The sequence below is a fragment of the Seriola lalandi genome, unplaced genomic scaffold, assembly GCF_002814215.2.
Source record: "Seriola lalandi dorsalis isolate HSWRI2012SDOR001 ecotype SW California unplaced genomic scaffold, Sedor1 jcf7180002054912, whole genome shotgun sequence".
Classification (NCBI taxonomy): domain Eukaryota; kingdom Metazoa; phylum Chordata; class Actinopteri; order Carangiformes; family Carangidae; genus Seriola; species Seriola lalandi.
The window spans coordinates 696,170-714,743 of record NW_019525464.1 but is presented as its reverse complement, the minus strand read 5'-3'; the positions used below and the strand labels follow the sequence as shown (position 1 = coordinate 714,743).

The 18,574-nt window shown below is 41.9% G+C and overlaps 1 protein-coding gene across 1 annotated transcript in view; it reads right to left on the bottom strand.

Annotated features, from left to right (window-relative positions):
• Positions 1–27: 27 nt before the first annotated feature.
• LOC111673172 (contactin associated protein family member 5) overlaps positions 28–18,574 on the bottom strand; it is an 86,800-nt gene continuing 68,253 nt past the window's right edge. Inside the window, exons 16-24 of the mRNA XM_023430849.2 lie at positions 17,080–17,250; positions 15,875–16,093; positions 14,251–14,490; positions 11,816–12,043; positions 10,183–10,316; positions 8,123–8,210; positions 7,720–7,920; positions 4,064–4,138; positions 28–1,550 (exon numbers count right to left, since the gene is read on the bottom strand). Coding sequence (XP_023286617.1) covers positions 1,333–1,550; positions 4,064–4,138; positions 7,720–7,920; positions 8,123–8,210; positions 10,183–10,316; positions 11,816–12,043; positions 14,251–14,490; positions 15,875–16,093; positions 17,080–17,250 — 1,574 coding nt within the window. The 3' untranslated portion in view covers positions 28–1,332. The remainder of the gene's footprint in view (positions 1,551–4,063; positions 4,139–7,719; positions 7,921–8,122; positions 8,211–10,182; positions 10,317–11,815; positions 12,044–14,250; positions 14,491–15,874; positions 16,094–17,079; positions 17,251–18,574) is intronic.

The window sequence follows — 18,574 nt, the reverse complement described above, 5'->3', positions numbered from 1 at the left end:
CCCCCCCCCCCCCCCCCCCCCCCAGCATGCTGGTTACATTTGTTCCTACCCCCCAACACTTCCTGTACATACAGCACCAAACAACTGCCTGTATACCACAGAATCCAAAGATACTTGGGAGCTGCGTTGCTCATATACCAGTATCAGACAGAATGTGCAGTGGTTTTTATTCCTGGCTGCCTGCAGAGTTCGGCGACACTCACAAAGGCAGTTTGGTACATACACCTCTTATTTTACATATTTGTGTAAATTACATTTTTATTTATTTTTTTTATTAAATACTATAATCCTCTCCACTAATTTCTTATGTCTGCTACTCTCATGGTACAGGTTTTTATGTACTGGAAAAATAATACACAATGAATTAGCACAATTTAAATCAACATAAAAATCCATGATTTCATAGGTCATCCTGTAAATATTGTCTACAACTAAATAAATGGTGCACAAAGCTCGACCTGGAAACCTGGTGTGTATCCAGGAAACAAAAGATTATATTTATTGGACTTTTGAAGGTTTGTCAGTCTCCATGCTGCGTCAAACAGTGCAGTGGAAAACAACTTCACTTTACTGATGGTCAACTGGCAGATGTTGCGCATGACTGGGAAATTCCCATTTCCTTTTATTCCGTGTGGTGTAGGTTGCAACAACTGAATGACAATAAGCTCCTCTCTATGTAAATGCAACTGCCTCTGTGCAAATCACATGAATAACTGCAAAAATGTTCAAATAAAAACTCGTATGCAAATTAGGCACTCATACAGTATAGGCAGTATTGTCCCCGTTTCTTCTTCTTCTTCTTCCTCTTCTTCTTCTTCTACAACATTCACCACCACTGCAAAAACAAAGACAGCAGCGAAACGCGCGCATATCTTACAGGCCTGGCCTACATTTCCTGACTTGCGAGTACAATTTAGTGAGTCCCCACTGAGATGTGGAAATATTCAGCATTGGAGGGTTTTTAAATCTTTTAAGTTGTGCGCGTTCAGGATGGACAGCAGCTGCACTCACGGTGTCCCCTCTGTCCACCCCCCCCCACCATTTTTGCCAGAACATTCATCTTTTGCTTTACACATTTTGGGACGACAGAAACCACAGCAGCTTGATTCGGACAGTTTCACCAACATCAAATACACTAACAGCTGTAAAGGTTCAGCCACTTGCTTGTACTTGAGCGTTAAGAGAGTGGACTTTTTGCAGTGTTCCTGGGGGACTTCCAGGGCACGGAGATTGTTTTGTTGTTCGAAATGCTGTGGCAGCACATCCACCTGTTAATCCTTTAGAAGAGAGAGGTAAATTTTGCAACTTAGGGCCAAAGGGTGTACGCTGTAGTCAGATGTAGTACTCCTTCATGTTGTCCCTGACTGAGTTGTGGAGGTGCAGCTCTGTCCTGTAGTCTGTGTACATGCTGTGTCTGTGCTCCTCTTTGATGGTGCCGCTGCTGTCGCCGCCGCCGCCGCTGCTCGCCTGGGCCTGCCGCTGCTGGTAGAGGAGGCGGCTCATCACGGCCAGAGCGCACACGGCGATGAAAACCACGGCCGTGACCACACCTGAGAACACACCAGGGAAGATGCATCAGTAGGTCTCAGTGACGCTCTGATCCTGATCTAAACTACTTCCAGTGATGTCAGCGTCAACGCAAAATTGTTACCTTCAAACGCAGAAACGCTGTGTTTAGATACAAAAACACACAATCCTATATCACACAATCAATTTTCAGATCACAGCAACCTCAAATTAGTTGCGATCAGGTGTTAATTAGACACAGAGATCATTAAATCAGCGTCAACATGTGCTTGCAAACACGTCTTGTTGCTCTGACAACACTGCCTAACGGAGAAGCACAACTGGTCGTCACGTCACCACTGGTGCACCGAGGTTCTGTGTTCTGTGTCGGTGACAATGGAATCGCAATGTTGTCGACTGTTTTCCAGCATCTCACATTATTCATTTATAAAGCTCAACTGTTGAAGCTTCCCATGTTTCTTCCAATCCTCACGTTCGCACTAACACCGGCAGCGCTGGTTTCAGGTATTATGCACCGTTTAAATGGAATGAGCTGCAAACTGCCCTCAAACTAGAGTCTTACATTTCCCTTGGAGATTTTAAATCTATATTATTTGATGTATTTTATGACTATTGTAAATGTTTTTAGTCTAATTCTTTCTTTCTTAGTTTCTTGTGTTGTGTAGTTGTGTCAATGAGACAAATAAAGATTAAGTAAAATAAAAATGACAGAATGCATCTTCTCAGTTTAAGGTGATTCAAACATAATAATGTAAAGTATCATTAAAATCATGATCTTTAACAAAGGTACTATGTAGGAGTTCTGATAAACATTATGTCTATACAATATTAATGCATTAGCTCATGCGATGTGGCGGTTTTATTTTTTATAATGCTAAATGACTCTTAAAATCTGTGCCTATAGTTGGCTTCATACAAACAAATCTACTCTGCACATCACAGTGGATCACACAACATACTAAGATCCAGATTATTTTGCAGCTTTAAACTGAAGCACAAATAATAAATGATCCACACATGAAAGAGGCTTTTATCGAGCTGATATTGATACGTTTAAAAATGCCTTGATGTAATTCTTAATCCTGGAGGACTAGTCTGGAGCCTCCGCTGGTTGCCTGGAAACTGGACCAAAGACATGTTTCTGCACATGACCCCCCCCCCCTCACCCTATCCTCCCCCTGGGAAGACAGGAAAGACAGGAAATTGTTGTTTTTACACTTTGGGTTTTTGTAATTAAAAAAACAAACTGTAAGTTGTTAATCAGTAATGAGTTTCAGCGGCTGCTGTGTCTGCTGTATTTATGCTACGCTAAGCTAACCACCTCCTTGCTCTGGCTTCATATCGTCAGTCAGTGTATTTCCTAAAATAACAACGTACAGTCCAGCTTTTATCTAACACATGGTGTTACATTAAGGAGAATTACACACTATCTCTGGTCACGATATCACAACAGTAGGTTGAAATTCAAATTATTGGTTGTGTTTTTAATTTAATGACATAAAGTGCAGCTATTTTGCATAGACACTAGTTCATTCTTCAGGTGCTCAGGTTGCTTGAAGACCTATAGTCTCCCTTCCCCCTGCACCTAACTGAACTGTGTTGATATAAGAGGTTAGACTTAAACTGTCAAACTATTCCTTTACATGACTTCATTGGATCTTTCATCTGTCATCTCTGTTGTCAAAACAAAACATTTCAACTGTAGGGAGAAGCAAAACACAAAACAAGCGCTCCCTGTCAGGGAACCTCAGAAATCCTTTAACATTACCATCATCAAGTTAAATGTACTCAAACGTAATACACGTACATGTATTGAGTTTCCACATATGAAATATATGTACATACACAGTAACATAATATATGTACATATGTATATGTAACCGATATATGTAAAAATTATATATTGACTATATATATTGTCTAGTCATACAAACATGTATGTTTATATTGTAGATATATGTATACATAAATATATATCCATCCCAAAGCATATATATATATATATATATATATATATATATATATATATATCCATATATGTTCATATGATACATGTATATATAAAAGATAGACATGTATGTTTAAATTTAATAAGCAATTAACAAGAAAATCATATAAACACATACAGAATTTTAATAGGTATGTTGTTTTGAGAAACTTGCATTTGCTATGGGTATTTTTATAAATGTTATAAACTCGTATCTTCATATATCCAGAGGATGTATATATGTAATAATAATATATCTCCTAACACATACGGCAACATCACTCTCGTCATAGGGGCATATATGTCATATATTACATTTCTGTGTGGGTAATTTCAATTTCAAAACCAAACTGCATGATTGCCAATGTAATGATGAAAATGAGCTTCAGCTTGAGACTGAGAACAGAAAAAAAAGGAAAAAGAAAAAAGAAAAAGAAAAAAAGAATTAAGACGGAGGCAAATGGAGAGAATGACAAATAACAAACAGCTGGGACTCATTTTCAATTAACCAAAGAAAAATAAACCAGCACAGAGGAGAGAAAAACAGACCTGCGATCACTGCCAAATCCTTCTGGGTGCCATTGCCACGCGGCTCTTTATCTTTATTGGCTGTTACTGCTTGATCTGGAGGAGCAGAGAAGAGAAAGAGTGAATTCATTAATGTACCCATTATACAGGAGACGCAAGCATGGTGTTAAGATCTCTGGGATCTGTGGTTGCCACCTTTATCAGCGAGGTGTAATTCAATGCACTTCACTACTGAGCTGTAGAATTACACACAATTATATTACATGATAACCAGATTAAAGTTTAGGTGTAGTTTCTGTCCTCATACACACCGACGTATCTGCTTTTTCCTCTTCCTCTACCTCTCTGATCGGGTAAATGACTTTTAAATGTCATCGCCATCATCTCATCTCAATATCACTGATTTAAGTTTTCATCCCTGACAGAGACGCCTGGTCATTAGAGCCGGGTCGAGTCTGACCTGCGTTAGACCTCGCTCAGCGGGGAGGAGGAGGCTGATGAGGGAGGGTTAGCTGATGTGTGCTGACCCATTTAACCCCTGTCAAAGTGTCAGACTGAATGGCGCATGAGAGTGAATGAGTCTCGAGGCGTGCGGCTGGCGGTTGCATGTTGCATGACGAGCTGTTTCGTGTAACTGCCAAAGCAATGATGGACAGACTTTCCATTTCCCTGTGGATGAGAGAATCTGAGCTCCACCTGGTGCCTCAGCAGACAGCGCCATTAGGAACAGCATCTCTAAATAATTGTTTTATATCTATTTTCTATCATTGTCTTGATGTAAATCTGTATATGTTGTGAGAATCTGGCATTGGCTTGATGTCAACGAGGAAACGCCCAGAACCGGTCCGTCCTGTGAGATTCACCGGTTCTGCCTTTGCTTACTATGTTGAAGACTTTACACTTTATTTTGAAGCATTAGCTGCTGCACCTTATTAAAAAACGCTAAGCATGACTGTGTGGAGACATTGTGTTGCTGCTATCGGCCTGGTGACAGCTCCATTAATAAAAATAGAAATGCATCTGGTCTGTCAGACAGATGACTGAAAACACAACTGACGTGTGTCTGGTTTAGTCACACTGTCATTTGATGAATTCACAAGACGGTAGTTAAAAGTTGTTTCTCAAAACTCTTAAAAACCAGTTAGTCCTTACAGTGGTTTTTCATTTCCGTTTTCAGATACTTTTGGAGCTTAACTCAGGTTTTCAACAACAACTATCTTACACTTCTCCTGTGTTTTATATGAAGTGTCGATCCATGAGAAGATATATTTGTGGTTTTAAGAACCAAAAACCATCTTAATTTAGTTTTACATCTCCTCTCTCAAGCTTCACTTAAACACTTGGAGAAACCAAATCCTGCAAGGCTTGGATGCTGGGTGTGGGCGGGCGGGGCTTACAGAGTTACAGAGCGATCGCCCTCGCAACAGTCAGCTTGGAGAGCGGTCGTTAACCAACAGACTAAAGTTTCAGTTTCATTAACATTCATTAGCTACAGCTGATAATAATCTACCGATGGTGACGTCGGTCATTTTTACCAGCGAAAGCAACCGTTAGCGTCGTCTATAAATGAGAAGCCGTTAACGGTCTTTTGCAAATAAAGGGAGATAAAAGGTTTGATTAGAGATTTGTTAGGTCTAACCCAACCCTAGTACACAGTCCATCTTCTGAAGGTTTCAGCGGTCAAACAAATAACAACAACCTCCGACTAGGGTCAGTGAGGGTGAAGCCCAGTCCTGGTGTTGTGTGAAAGCCTGTTCCTCTGTTGATATGTGTTTTCACCTAAGCTTACTGGCAAACTTATTCTAACCCTAATAGTTGTGGGGTACAATACAGTTAACAGAGTTGTAATGGGATGCATGCAGCACGCTCTGTGCACCCTGAATGACAGGCACACAGAAAGGGTTTGGCTGAGAGACAAACAGGGATGGTAAAAAACTTTATGGATTTTTTGACAGTCCACGATGGTTCCTGAGAGAGAGAGAGAAAGAGAGAGAGACAGAGAGAGAGAGAGAGGCAAGGAGGAGCTGAGTGAATCAATATGCTGCCCACATCTCTACAGTGAAATAAGATTTTACTCATTTTAGTAAAAAAAAAAAAAAAAAAAAAAAAAAATCAATCAATATGTGGCGGTTAATGTTGATATTGAGGCAGGCCGCAACAAATAAATCAATGTGCGGGAAACACTGATAGCTGCAGACTACCTGTCACCTACACCCACACCTGCTGCTTCCTGTGTATGATACATCTGACGTGTGCAAGACTACGCAGTGCGGTGAGTGGAGTTTCATTCAGCCATCTTTAAGTGCAGCAGAGGAGTATTAAAGGAAGAGAAAGTGAAAACAAAGACCCAAACAGCTAAGCAGCAAAGACAAGCACTTTAAATTTTGGTCCAGGCCAAAAGACAGAGAAATTAATTGAAGCAGCAACTATCTCTTTTTTAATAGGGAGCCGGAGTGAAACCGGAACTTCTGGGCTCTGTTCCAGAAGTAAGAAAATCTCATTCAAAATCCCACTGACATTTATAACTATGCTAATAACTAAAACTCCAGCTTTGGAACTGAACCTTTATCAATAGTATGCCGTGTGATTCACTTCATGTGTTTGTAAAATACTTTTCTGAAAAATGATGTAATATTGCTGTTTATTCAATATTTATGTTTTTAGCAGCCGTTAAAGAACACCATTTCCCATAAGCCCTAGCCCTGCGGGTGAAATACCACGGCTCGACTGAAGAGGTGAGTCCATGAGGGAGTCGAGGGGTCGTTCAAACATGAGAGGACTGAATGATGTAGAAGTTTTTTGACAAGAAATGACATGAGAAGAGAGTGTTGGTGAATTTTATGTAGATATATGGATGAAACCAAGAGCATTTTTCCACCACATGATACTGACTCAACTCGACTCAACTCTACTCGCTTCTGGTACGAGGTACTTATTTTTCCACTGCAGACAGTACTCTCGGAGTGCAGCGTTGTTATACAATACTATATTCAATGTGACACACACATTAACAATGGAGGATATCGAAGGGAAACCAGACTGTGGTGTGGTTTTGCCGGCTGCCATACTAAAAGTATGAAACAATGACTAACAGAAATGTAACGACGACCAAAGTACCTGCGCTGCAACACTTTTTTTTGTGGGAGCTGTAGTTTTTTCTCTGTGGTCACAAACTAAATGTTTAACTTTATTAACAATCATTAAGGTTTGAAGTTCTTACAGCAGCTGCTGCAGTGGAGGCTGATTAGTCCGACAATATGGAGCGTAAACCACAACCACAGGAACACAGATGAAAGAATCAGAGATTGTACTGAGTTACAGAAGATACAGAACAGATTAACATGATTAACATGTCAGCCCCCCCCCCCCACTCATTCAGTTTATAGATATATAATGTACAATAATATAAAGAAAGACAGAAAATCTGCACAATTAAGAAGCTGGAGCTAGAAGCTAAACTCCCACATGACTAATCAACTAGCTCATTAGCAAGATGTTTACAGGCCTGAAAAAAACAAAACAAACACAACTTTGAATTTGATGGAAAAATTCTTCAGTGTTGAGAATATGAACTAAACTAAACCCGTGTTTGTTGCTCAGCATGAAGATCAACCTGGAATCGACTATGTGGTGGTAGTGTGTGTGTGTGTGTGTGTGTGTGTGTGTGTGTGTTTTACCTTGCAGAGTGTGTGAAGTGGACTCTGCCAGAGCTCCACAATTTGACTGAACCAGTGGACCGCGGATGGTGACCAGTGAGCTTCCCCGGTTCGTCAGCGCTGCCTTCAGCGGCGCCACGTGATTGAACTGGACCGAGGAGAGGCAGCCAATGAAACCTTTAGAAGCCGCTTGCATCACTTCCTCGTTGAGGTTCTCCCTCCCTACAGAGATACAGTTGAACACGTGAAAATGTACAACGTTGCCGATGGTGACATTGAATTACAGTAATTTCTGAGTGACTAAGTCAAATACGGTGAAATAATGGAAGACAGGAAGTGAAACATGGGCGGGACAGAAATACCACAATAAAGGCATGACATGGGAGTTTTTCAGCAATTCTCTGGACATCATGGGAGCACTTACTGGTGACTTTGCCCAATGTCAAGGATCTGATTAAGATCAACTCTGCATCAGATGACAGCATGTACTTTCTGTGGATGTCCTGGTCGATCTGGTTGAGTGGGGAGAAATCAAATAACAAGCCGATTACAAGAAATCTGAACCTAGGAAACACCAGCAGCAGCAGCAGCAGCACATTTCAGTACATTATAGATTGAGACTTGTGTTCTCTGCTGCTTCACACGGCACCATATCCGCCCACAGTTCGCTTTGAAGTGATTTAGACCTTTCACTTCTGCTCTCCCATGCTGACTCAGACGCATCACTTAACCTGAGGATCTGCAATTGTTTCTGCAGGATTTTGATTACGTCTACTGACGTCTATGCAGACCCCCTCCACTGTCAAGTGTTTGGATAGCAAGTATGAAATTCAGCTCTAAGTCCTGTGACTGTATTTTAGTGTTGTGTGGAGATGCTTCACACTGTAATACATTTAAACACTGTTGAAGCATAAATATATGTAACGTAGAGCTCTGAAAAAGTTTATCTTTTCAACCAGAGTTCGCCTGGTCTAGACGTCTAGATGTCTTTTGATCCACAAATCACCAAGTCAGTGCTCACTGCTTTCTTCTTCTTCAACATTACAATTATTTTTGCATTTGAGAAATTACATTTTGGGGAAAGAGCACTGGCTTCCAGATTCCCGTCAACATTTCAGCCAGAATGTTTGAGAGGCGAGCTCCTGTTTACAGGAAAGTTACTGTCATATCTTTCTCTGGTTTGACTGTTTCTGGACTTTTGGTATTTGTTTGGACTTTTGATTTATTTCTTGTTTTATTTTGAAGTAGATTTTCCTTGTGTGTCCACTGTTGTTTTTAATTCCAGTCTTTGTGTTGCGTTTTCCCTCTTCAGTGATTGCTCTAATGTGTTTCACCTGTGTTCAATCACCCAAGTGTTTTGGATTTTTCTGGTGTTTGGAAGTTTCTTTTCTTATTAAAACATTCTTTTCACACCAAACCCCCCTTTTTTTGTTTTGTCTGCATTTGGTTCTTTAGCATCTTAAACCTGACAGTTACACACATTCACACCTGGAAGCTGCCCAGTACAACCACAGTCTGACCTGCTGACCACTGAGCAGCTCTGCTGGAGCAGGTGGGGGGGCACTACATACTATCTAGTCATATCAGAGGTCCTCCGACACTATCAACCTTTAAATCTAAACTGAAAACATTCCTTTTTAGCTGTGCTTGCCTGTAGTCGGGTTTGCCTGTCTTAATTCACCATTTTTTATTCTTTTTTATTGGTTTTATATCTTATTTTTTATTGGATTAATTATTATTTTATTTAATCACATTTTATTTGTTTTAATTTACACATCTTTTTTACTGATCAGTGGGTGGTCTTATTTTATTTTTCTTAATGGTTTTTAATTCATATGCATCATTTATGTGTCTGTTTTAATTAGTGTCTCATGTTTCATCTTCACACATATCCACATAGTTGCCGTGGTTGCGACTTCTTTGATAATTCATGTTTTGTGCAGCACATTGTGCTTCTACCTGAATAAAATGTGCTGGATAAATACAGTTTTTTGGTGCTGATGAGGATTTGGATGAGCGCTGTTCTTTCACTTTTCCCACCCAGATTTCAATTATTGTTTGTTCTTACAACATCTGGATCTGAATGGTTTCAGTCAGTCCACTAAAACCACTGGATAAAGATTAGGGTCATGATTAAAAAAACAACTCAACTCCCCTTGAAAATATATTACGGCCCCGTGTCTGATCACTGCTGGCGTTGGTCAAAGGTGAAAACAGATGTGAAACTTTGACCCAGTGAACTGCTCCTCAGACCCGGAGTTCAGTTATTCTATAAATAGTAAAAATGTTGACACTGGCCACTGCTATGAAACAGATTGTGACTTGGGAGCAAACACACTTCTCCATCTTGACACTTGCCCTATTTGAACTGCACATTGCTTCCTGCACTGGCACTAAATATTGGTGCTGAATGAACTCACTTCTGCAGGAGAACAGCTTCATTTCTAATCCTCACGGTAAAGACTCGTGTGTCCCGTCACTCACCTGAACGTAGAGGTTTTTGCCGACTCTGTGGATCCTGATCCGATGGAGACGCCCGTCTGCCAGGTTGCTGAGAGCGGGGCTGAACACATCTGGACTCCTGTCTGTCTGAAGGTGATACCAGATCTGCAGACTCCCTGGATACACAGCATGAAGAGACATGCAGCGCTCTCCTTTAAACAGATCTCTGCAGAAATCATCATCTGAGCACTTCACTGTGATCAATCATGTTCACTCCACTCCATGAAAAACTGCATTCAACATTAAACACACTCTCCTTTGGTCTCAAGTATGTGTACACTGCGTTAAGAGAAAACTGACTGAAACAATGTGGCTGCTTGTGTATAAATAGGTCGCTATGTCTAAACTTCTTCAATTGCCTTTTGAAATATACAAATATTTATCTCATAGCTCTTCACTCCCACACTGAATAAGTCAATATGTGCTCACTGTTTCTCCCACACACACACAGCTGCCGCCGGATCAAAGAGTCAGAGAGCTCTGCATTGTCAAGTGGAACTGGGTCAATATTACAATTCCCAGTCTGTAGGTGAAGGGCTTTGTGTTGTGATTCATTTCAAATCCAGCAAGTGCTCCTATAGATGAAGGTCGGCATTGGATGAAGTGTCTCCTCTGCCCTTCAGTGTTTACAGAGACGTGAGGAACATGGTGCGTTCAGGTTTAACGCAAAAAAGAGGGCATCGGGACGCCGAACTCCGACTAACAGCTTCACACGCTGTGGGTGTTACTCGAAAGTTTGCATGCGGATTTTAAAACAGTGAAACTAATACGCCTTGCAGAATATGTGGTCGACGGCGTACATTTTGCAGGTCAAAGGTCATGAAAGGTAAAAAAAAAAATCAAAATCATTGAGCCCGTAAGTTGAGAAATTGACATCTGGGTTTAGTTTCTGAGCTAGAAAAAAAATGAGATTCGATGACTGCTCATCCTGTGTGCCGGAGGAAAACCTTCAAAATAAGGCGACATTTGATGATGGTGAGTCACATCTCAGTCATTTCACCTGAGAGCTGAAGACCTTCATATGTCAAACAGTATGTTTCCATCCTATTATTTGCCACCAACGATGTGAACTGCATGACACCTTCATCTGAATGAATCTGGTCTCAAAGGCCTGTCGTCAATGAGCTGATGTTTTCTTTTTAGCAGCGTTGCTAACAATGCAGTTCCTGATTGGCAAAGTGTATGTATGTATAAAAGTAACGGACTGCACTTATATCGCGCTTTTATAGTTTAATAGACCAGTGGTTCTCAAAGTGGGCTCCAGGGACCCCCAGGGGTCCTTGAAGGGGTTCCCAGCTAAAAGAGGAATAATTCATTTTCACCATAAGAAGAACTTGAGACTATGTTGGTTGTGGGTTTCAAACATCTAAAAGGAAAAATCTTGGAGGCTCGTGGTCTAATTTATGTCAGTTTAGTCCCTGATGTGAAACAGTTTGAGATCCACTGTTACAGATCCCTCAGAGCGCTTTGCAATACTCGCCCCATTCATCCATTCATACATCACACTGATGGAACAGCCATCAAGGGTTCAGTATCTTGCCCAAAGACATTTCGACACGAGGACTGGACGACCTCCTGAGCCACAGACGCTCCCCATTGCAAAAAACGCACGTACCGTTTTTGGCCAGGATGACGGCGATGTACTGATGGCTGAAGGTGCTGACGGTCAGCAGCATGGCCGGCCTCTGGGAGGTGACGAAGCTGAAGGCGACGTCCTCTCTGGCCCTGCTGCTGCTCTCTGTGGAAACACTGGTGGCCTGTGAGCTCCTGTTCTGCATCACTGAGAAAGGCTCCTGGAAGGTGTAGGTCACCGAGGACTCTCTGTCGAAGGACACCGACACCTCTGCAACGAAGAGAGGAAGAAAAAAACAGGTTTCAGTGCAGGAAGCTCAGTTCTGACTCTTTCTTTTGAAACAAGATTAAAAGACTAAAACTGACCTCTCAAGCGTCAGCAGAGATGAAGTGGTGTGTATTTTGCAGGTGCACATGGACTCAGGTGGATTTACAATACACTTAATTAAAAATAGCCAGAGATACGCATCAATATCCATCTCTCAGAGCAAGGCCGCAGCAAAACATCTGACAATATTTCATGTTATCTGTGGTGTAAACAGACTTTGATGTGTAAAGTTCTCCTTGAAGGTAGCCTGTTGTCCCCCGAGGCGATCAGACCAAGCCCGGGATGAAGTGCTGCCCCTCTCCTGGCTGTTGTTGTTGCTTAACCCACATGGTGGAGGGATATGAAAGTGATGGGTATATTTAAAATAGCAGTAGCAAGTTAATTTGTGATGTTACTGCCGCAAACACACCGAAGCTGGTGATTAAACCTCATCAAAAAGCAAAAATATAAAACATTGACAGTGATGACAGTAACAAGCCAGTGGGAGAAGCATCTCCACAAGGAGACAATGATAAGGACTCTACTTGAACACTGCAGTGATTCACGAGTGCTGTCGATGCAGGTGCCGAGATAAAAAAAATAAAAAAGTCCCTGGACAAGCAGCCTGGTCATGTGTGTTTTAATGGGTGGAAATTCAATTTTTCTAAATGAAATTCTTGTTTCCTGGGGTTAATGGAGGGTGGAACGGTACGGGAGCCACAGTATGCCTGACACACCAGGACACCATGACACCACCGCCTTGCTTTCACACCACCGCCAGCAACACATTCACTGTGAGACTGCCTGTGTGGTAGGTGCTAGCACATCCACTGGAGCAGATAATCCCGAGGCTCCTGCTGCTCAGCTGTGTATCAGTGCTGGGTGGCTTGTTTTAACACAAGTGGTTGACTTATATACACTAAATAAATAAAAAGAAAATAGAATGGTTCGGCTTCTGTCAACAGCCCACACATAAAGCAGTTCTCCTATGTGCAGGGAGGAAACGAGACACAGATTCAAACCAGCATAAAACATGCAGAAACAAAATAAGTGATATGCATAATACTGCAGGGATGAAAACACAGCACTTTAAATGTTAAATAACTTATTTCCAGAGATTTAAAAGTTTAGTTCCCATATCAAAACCCACATTTAGAACCTCTCTCTGACTTAAAGGGGATATTTGTACGTTTTCTAGAGTAGTATTGACACCAGACACCCGGCATAAAAGTAGCAAAATGCGACGCGTTTTAAAACTAAAACATAGCAGCGTGGACGGAAACGCAGACTTCCGCCTCGCCTCCTCATCGGGTTTCCTCAGCCACGACTGCCAGACAGTGGTGAGCACGACACGGATGGGAACCACCGATTTGTTTAATCACTTGGAACTCACTCACACGGTTCATTAACTGTAATAGAGATAAAAGTTTGAAATAATCGTGACATTGATTTGAAATCTTATCCCCCAACCCGACCTCCGCTCTTGACGACCCCCTGCAACTCTGCCCGCCATATTGTCTTGTTGCGCCCGGCCTCCTGCTGCATCCACCTCCTTTATTTCTTTGGTTTGGTTTGCTGCACCATCCGACATGCATCACTCCACGTCTTCACCCATCCATACACTCCTGACTCTTACTTACACACGCCACGCCGTTTACTTAGTATTTCGGTGATTTACTGTTCCTCTTATAATTTGTAATAAAAACCAGAAATATCTAGGAGCAGAAGTCGGACCAGCTGTGTCCTGGAATGTGTGCTGCTTTCGTATTGAACAGACTGAGCAGGAGTAAACAGTGTAAACAGTGCGGTGTAGTTAGTCATGTTTGCAGCCAGGATCTGTTATCCTCCAGAATGTGTTCAAACTGTTTCTCTCCACCGCGTCGATGTGGCTGTTTCCTCGGCCTGTGTGTTGGGTGTCGCTGGGATTCGGTGTTGGTGTCTCACATCTTGCAGGAGATAATTTGCTCTAATGCATTTTAAATGTTCTTGCAGTCTGAGGTCAGGACAAGTATTAATTGTCTCTTGCATTACTTGCATTTTTATTGGTGCGCTGTAATGGAATAACCTTGACAGTGATCGATTTTTTTCCTTTGTTATAATGGACATTAATCTATTAAGAGAATTACACGAAGCGTGCAGCTTTTGTTAAAAACAGGCCGAGCGGGACTCGCCTTGGTTACAGGTGGTGCCCCCGTAGGCGGACTGGGAGCAGTCGCACACGTAGCCGTTGCTCTTCTCGATGCACCTCCCTCTGTTGTGGCAGAGGCTGCTGGAGCCGCTGCAGTAGCCGGGACAACCCGAGCTCACCCCGGGCGTCATCCTGGCCCTCTCCTCCAGGTCGAAGCTCACGCCGTTGACGGTCAGAGTCCTGATGCAGCCCAGGAAACCTCTCTGCTGGGACGCCGTCCCCCCTGGGAGGAGGACAGGGTGTTAGTCACATCTAATGCTCGCTGGCTGTGCTAAGAAGCATCTATAATGACTTCGTAATCACAGTCGCCTTTAAGGCTGATGAAGATTTATGATGAGCATTTACTTAATTCTGGAAAAAAAAAAAAAAAGAGAAAACAGGCGGGTATCATCTCCTTTCAAACACAAACTCTCCACACTGGGATCTCCGTCTCTTCCAAAGCGTTGGTCTATCATTAAGGAGACACATTAAAATGTCAGAGGGGAGATAGGCTGCGGGGGGAATGTGACAGGAGAAAGAGAGCACCACAGCAATAATGAAAAAAACAATAAAATAAATGAGTTCTTCACAGTAGCTTATAGCAGAGATTTGTACATTTTCAAGTCTATATTAATGCAATAGTCGCAGGACATTTAAAGGGTACTGTTCGCTGTATTTCTCCTCTCCACACTGGCTGTGCCGAGATAACCCTTTGTACTGTGACTACATTGTAAGAGATGGGTCCATGTTCTGTGTAAAACTGCATTAAAGTACCAGCTTATGCAATTATGAGACTTGTGTACTCTGAATTAGAAAACACAAGTGGGGAGTTTTGTCTCGGTTGTTGTGCGTATACAGAAGAGGGAACAAGAGGGCAATTTGTAGCCTGGTGTTAGTTTCAGCTGCGCTTCACAATGCATTATGGCATAAAACAAGCATTGTCTGGAGAGGAGGAAAGATTACAGTAACCAATAGGGTTGTGAAGAGGGACGAGCCGCTGGTTCAGGAAGTGTCTTTCCCCATTTCTATTGTTATTTTTAAGGATAGTAGTTTTCTGTAGAAGTTTTCATTTAAAGCTCCATATTTTATAGATTTCCTGTGTTTTCTTTGTTGATCCATAAGAAGATATATTTGTGGTTTTAAGAACCAAAAAATATCTCAGTGTAGTTTTACATCTCCTCTCTCAGGCTTCTCTCTGGAGCTCTAGTAGCAACAGGTCGGTGAGCCAATCAGAAGAGAGGAGGCTCTGAGCCTCTCTGCTGATTGGCTGACTGTTTTCTGAGTGATCCAATAAAAATAAAGCAGATTTCAGGTAAAATACTCAGAGAAACCAATTCCTGCAAGTGTTGGGCAGTGGGTCTGGGTGGGCGGGGCTGGGGGCAGGAGGTGGCAGAGAGCGGTGACATCACAAAGTTACAGGAAGTCCTGACGGCTGGTTTTAAGGCTCATTTTCTGAATACAGGCTGTGTGCATTTCTCCGTGGACCGAGGCTTTGATACTTGTCAGTCGTAGTGATACACCCACAGAGAATTACGCAGTTCCCCTCACCTCTACAGTGTCTTACTCACAGCTCACCGTCAGTATGAATAAATAAATAAAAGGCAGATTGAGCCTGATGAAGAGCCTACCTATGAACAGCTGGCTGCTGAGGCGTAAGCGGAGGTGTCCGTCAGCCGGAGCGTCCAGGAAGCGGAGGGGAAGCTGGTCGACCTGCAGGGAGGCCTCCCTCACGTTGCGCTCTGCCCTCACGTAGTGCCACTGCCTGTCATTCAGGGGGAGGTGTGACTTCACGGACAGGACCGCCGGACCGTTTCCCACATCAAAGGAGAAAGTCACCACTGAGGGAGCTGGGAGGCCAGTGGGGGGAAGCGTAAACACACACACACACACACACACACACACACACACACACACACACACACACACATATATCCAACAGTCAGGGCAGAGTGAATGTGATATTAGGGTTTCTTTATGCTCCTCTGTCCTCCCCTTCTGATGCAATGTGATACAAGGCTGCTGGGAAAACTTGATGACCTGAATAGATTTATGAGGGGGCTCATCTGACAGCTTGTCAATATTTCACAGTGTCTCTGATGCTGCAGTAATACATAATGGCTACAAATATCCAGAGAGCTCCTCCCTGAGGTTTGTGAACAAAACACACCGTAATCAACGATTTCACATCTTTTTAACACCTGCAATAAATAAACTACAGCGGTGCTGCTGGAACAACCGCTCCTGTCAGTGGAGGTGTACTCTCTGCTTATTAAATATGCTGTCTGGTAAGTGCAAGTTCATGTCCCTGAATCCTTTAATGCAACCCTTAAAAATCCCAAAGCCTACAGTGTTTTTCTTCATCGGTTCTCATGTCAACAAAAGCAGGTTTTTACATTTTTTTTATATCTAGCTAGATCTTATTTACAGCATTTTATCTGCTACAGTGAATCTACAAGGTATTTGGATTATGTCTTGCTTCTTTATCCATCTGGTCTATTCATTATGGATTTCAGCTTCAGTAGTTGGGTAATAAGGAAATGCTTTTAACGTCTCCTATGACAGCATGACATTGCTGTTGACTGTGTCATTAGGATTACATCATGCTGTGCAGACCTGACAGCCTGCTTCTTGGGGAAATTAAGCTGTCAGCTACAGTACAGCTAACATTTCCATCTGAGAAAAGTAAAAAAAAAAAAAGAATATATATATTTATATATATCACTGACAGCTTTGTAGCTGCTGTTATGTATAGTTCCTCAGTCTGTGTGCATGCCCTTGTCGTGTACTTTGTGCGTGCCGCACTTCTCTTATTCTGGTCTGAATGTTGACTCACAGCTGAGCTCCACTCTGATGAAGTCTTTGAGGCCCAGGTTCTCGAGAAACACTCCTGAAGGAGCGCTGGTCTTGAAGTAAAAGGAGATATCAGAGGCGAGCTCTGCCTGCAGGGTGGGGAAGTAAAGGTACGACGACTCCTGGTAGAAGGAGGCTGCGTTCCATATAGACTCTGTAAGAGAGAGAGAGAGAGAGAGAGAGAGAGAGAGAGAGAGAGAGAGAGAGAGAGAGAGAGGGAGAGAGAGAGAGAGAGGGGAAGAAGAGAGCCGTAAGAGGAAAGTAAAACTGGAGGTGAAGTAGTGGCGGTGGGATGATTCATGAAAGTGTCATGAATGTTTCCCCAGGTTATTATCATGAACTAAAACTGATGAAATAACGAAAACGAGATGTGAAAGAACATTTTCTTTAACTGAAATAAACGTAAAAATTAGGCTTTATAAAAAATATAAAATATAACCGACTGAAACTAAAATTGTAGAGAAAGTGTCTTTAGTTTTTGTCAGTAATTTTGTAGCTGTGCCAGATGGAGCAGTATCTTACCAGCTGATTGGCTCTCAGTGCACGACCGGTACATGTGCACTGTAGGCGTCCCAAAACATTCACTGTATTAATTAACTATTTTATTGTTAATTAACTTTTGAGTTGGTTGATCTAAAATGAATCAAACCTCTAGAGTTTGTCTGAGTTTTTTCATGTTTTTTCTTCTCTCACACGGACTCGACCTTCATCTCATCTCAGACGCACAATTACACAGTTTGCACTTAAGGCTGCGTCTTGTGTCGACTCTTTACATATTCAGAACAGAACAGAATCAAACAGAATGCATTCATTAGTGCATTACCGTGGTGGCACAAACATTCAGGATAAGAATATAAGATCTCACACAATAAATACACACACATGAATTATAAAACAGGTGTGAATAATAAATAATCTGTATTGCACCAATTGTTAAGAGTTTAACTGTGTTATTGCACATAACCAGGATATTATTACAGAGTTCAGTTCTTTAATGGCGCTTGGGTGAAAACTGTCAGGAGCGCGGCACAGTGAAGGTAGCTGTTTGGCATTTGATGATTTTATTTGTGCCCATAGCTACGTTTTATGTTCCATTGTTGTTGTTGTTGTTGATGTTGTTGTGTCCAGCAGAATTTTTCTGGTTAATGACACTAACACAGATCTGCTGTAGTTGGTTGTTCATCCGTCCTCAGTGAACACATTTTTTAAAACAGTTTGATGTTTTGTTGAGTTCTTTTAATCAAACAAAACTTTTTTTTTGACCCTTTTGAATCTCGTCCCTGACAAATCCCTCATATCACAAAAATAAAACTAAAGCTAACATTGAAACTATTTAATAAAAAAAAACATTTTCAAAACATAATATCAAGCAAACCTGCTTTAAAAACTAATTAAAACTAAACTGAAACTGAAAAGTAAAAGTCAAAACTAAATAAAAACTAAAAACTAATCCCTAAGTATTATAACCTTGGTGTGCA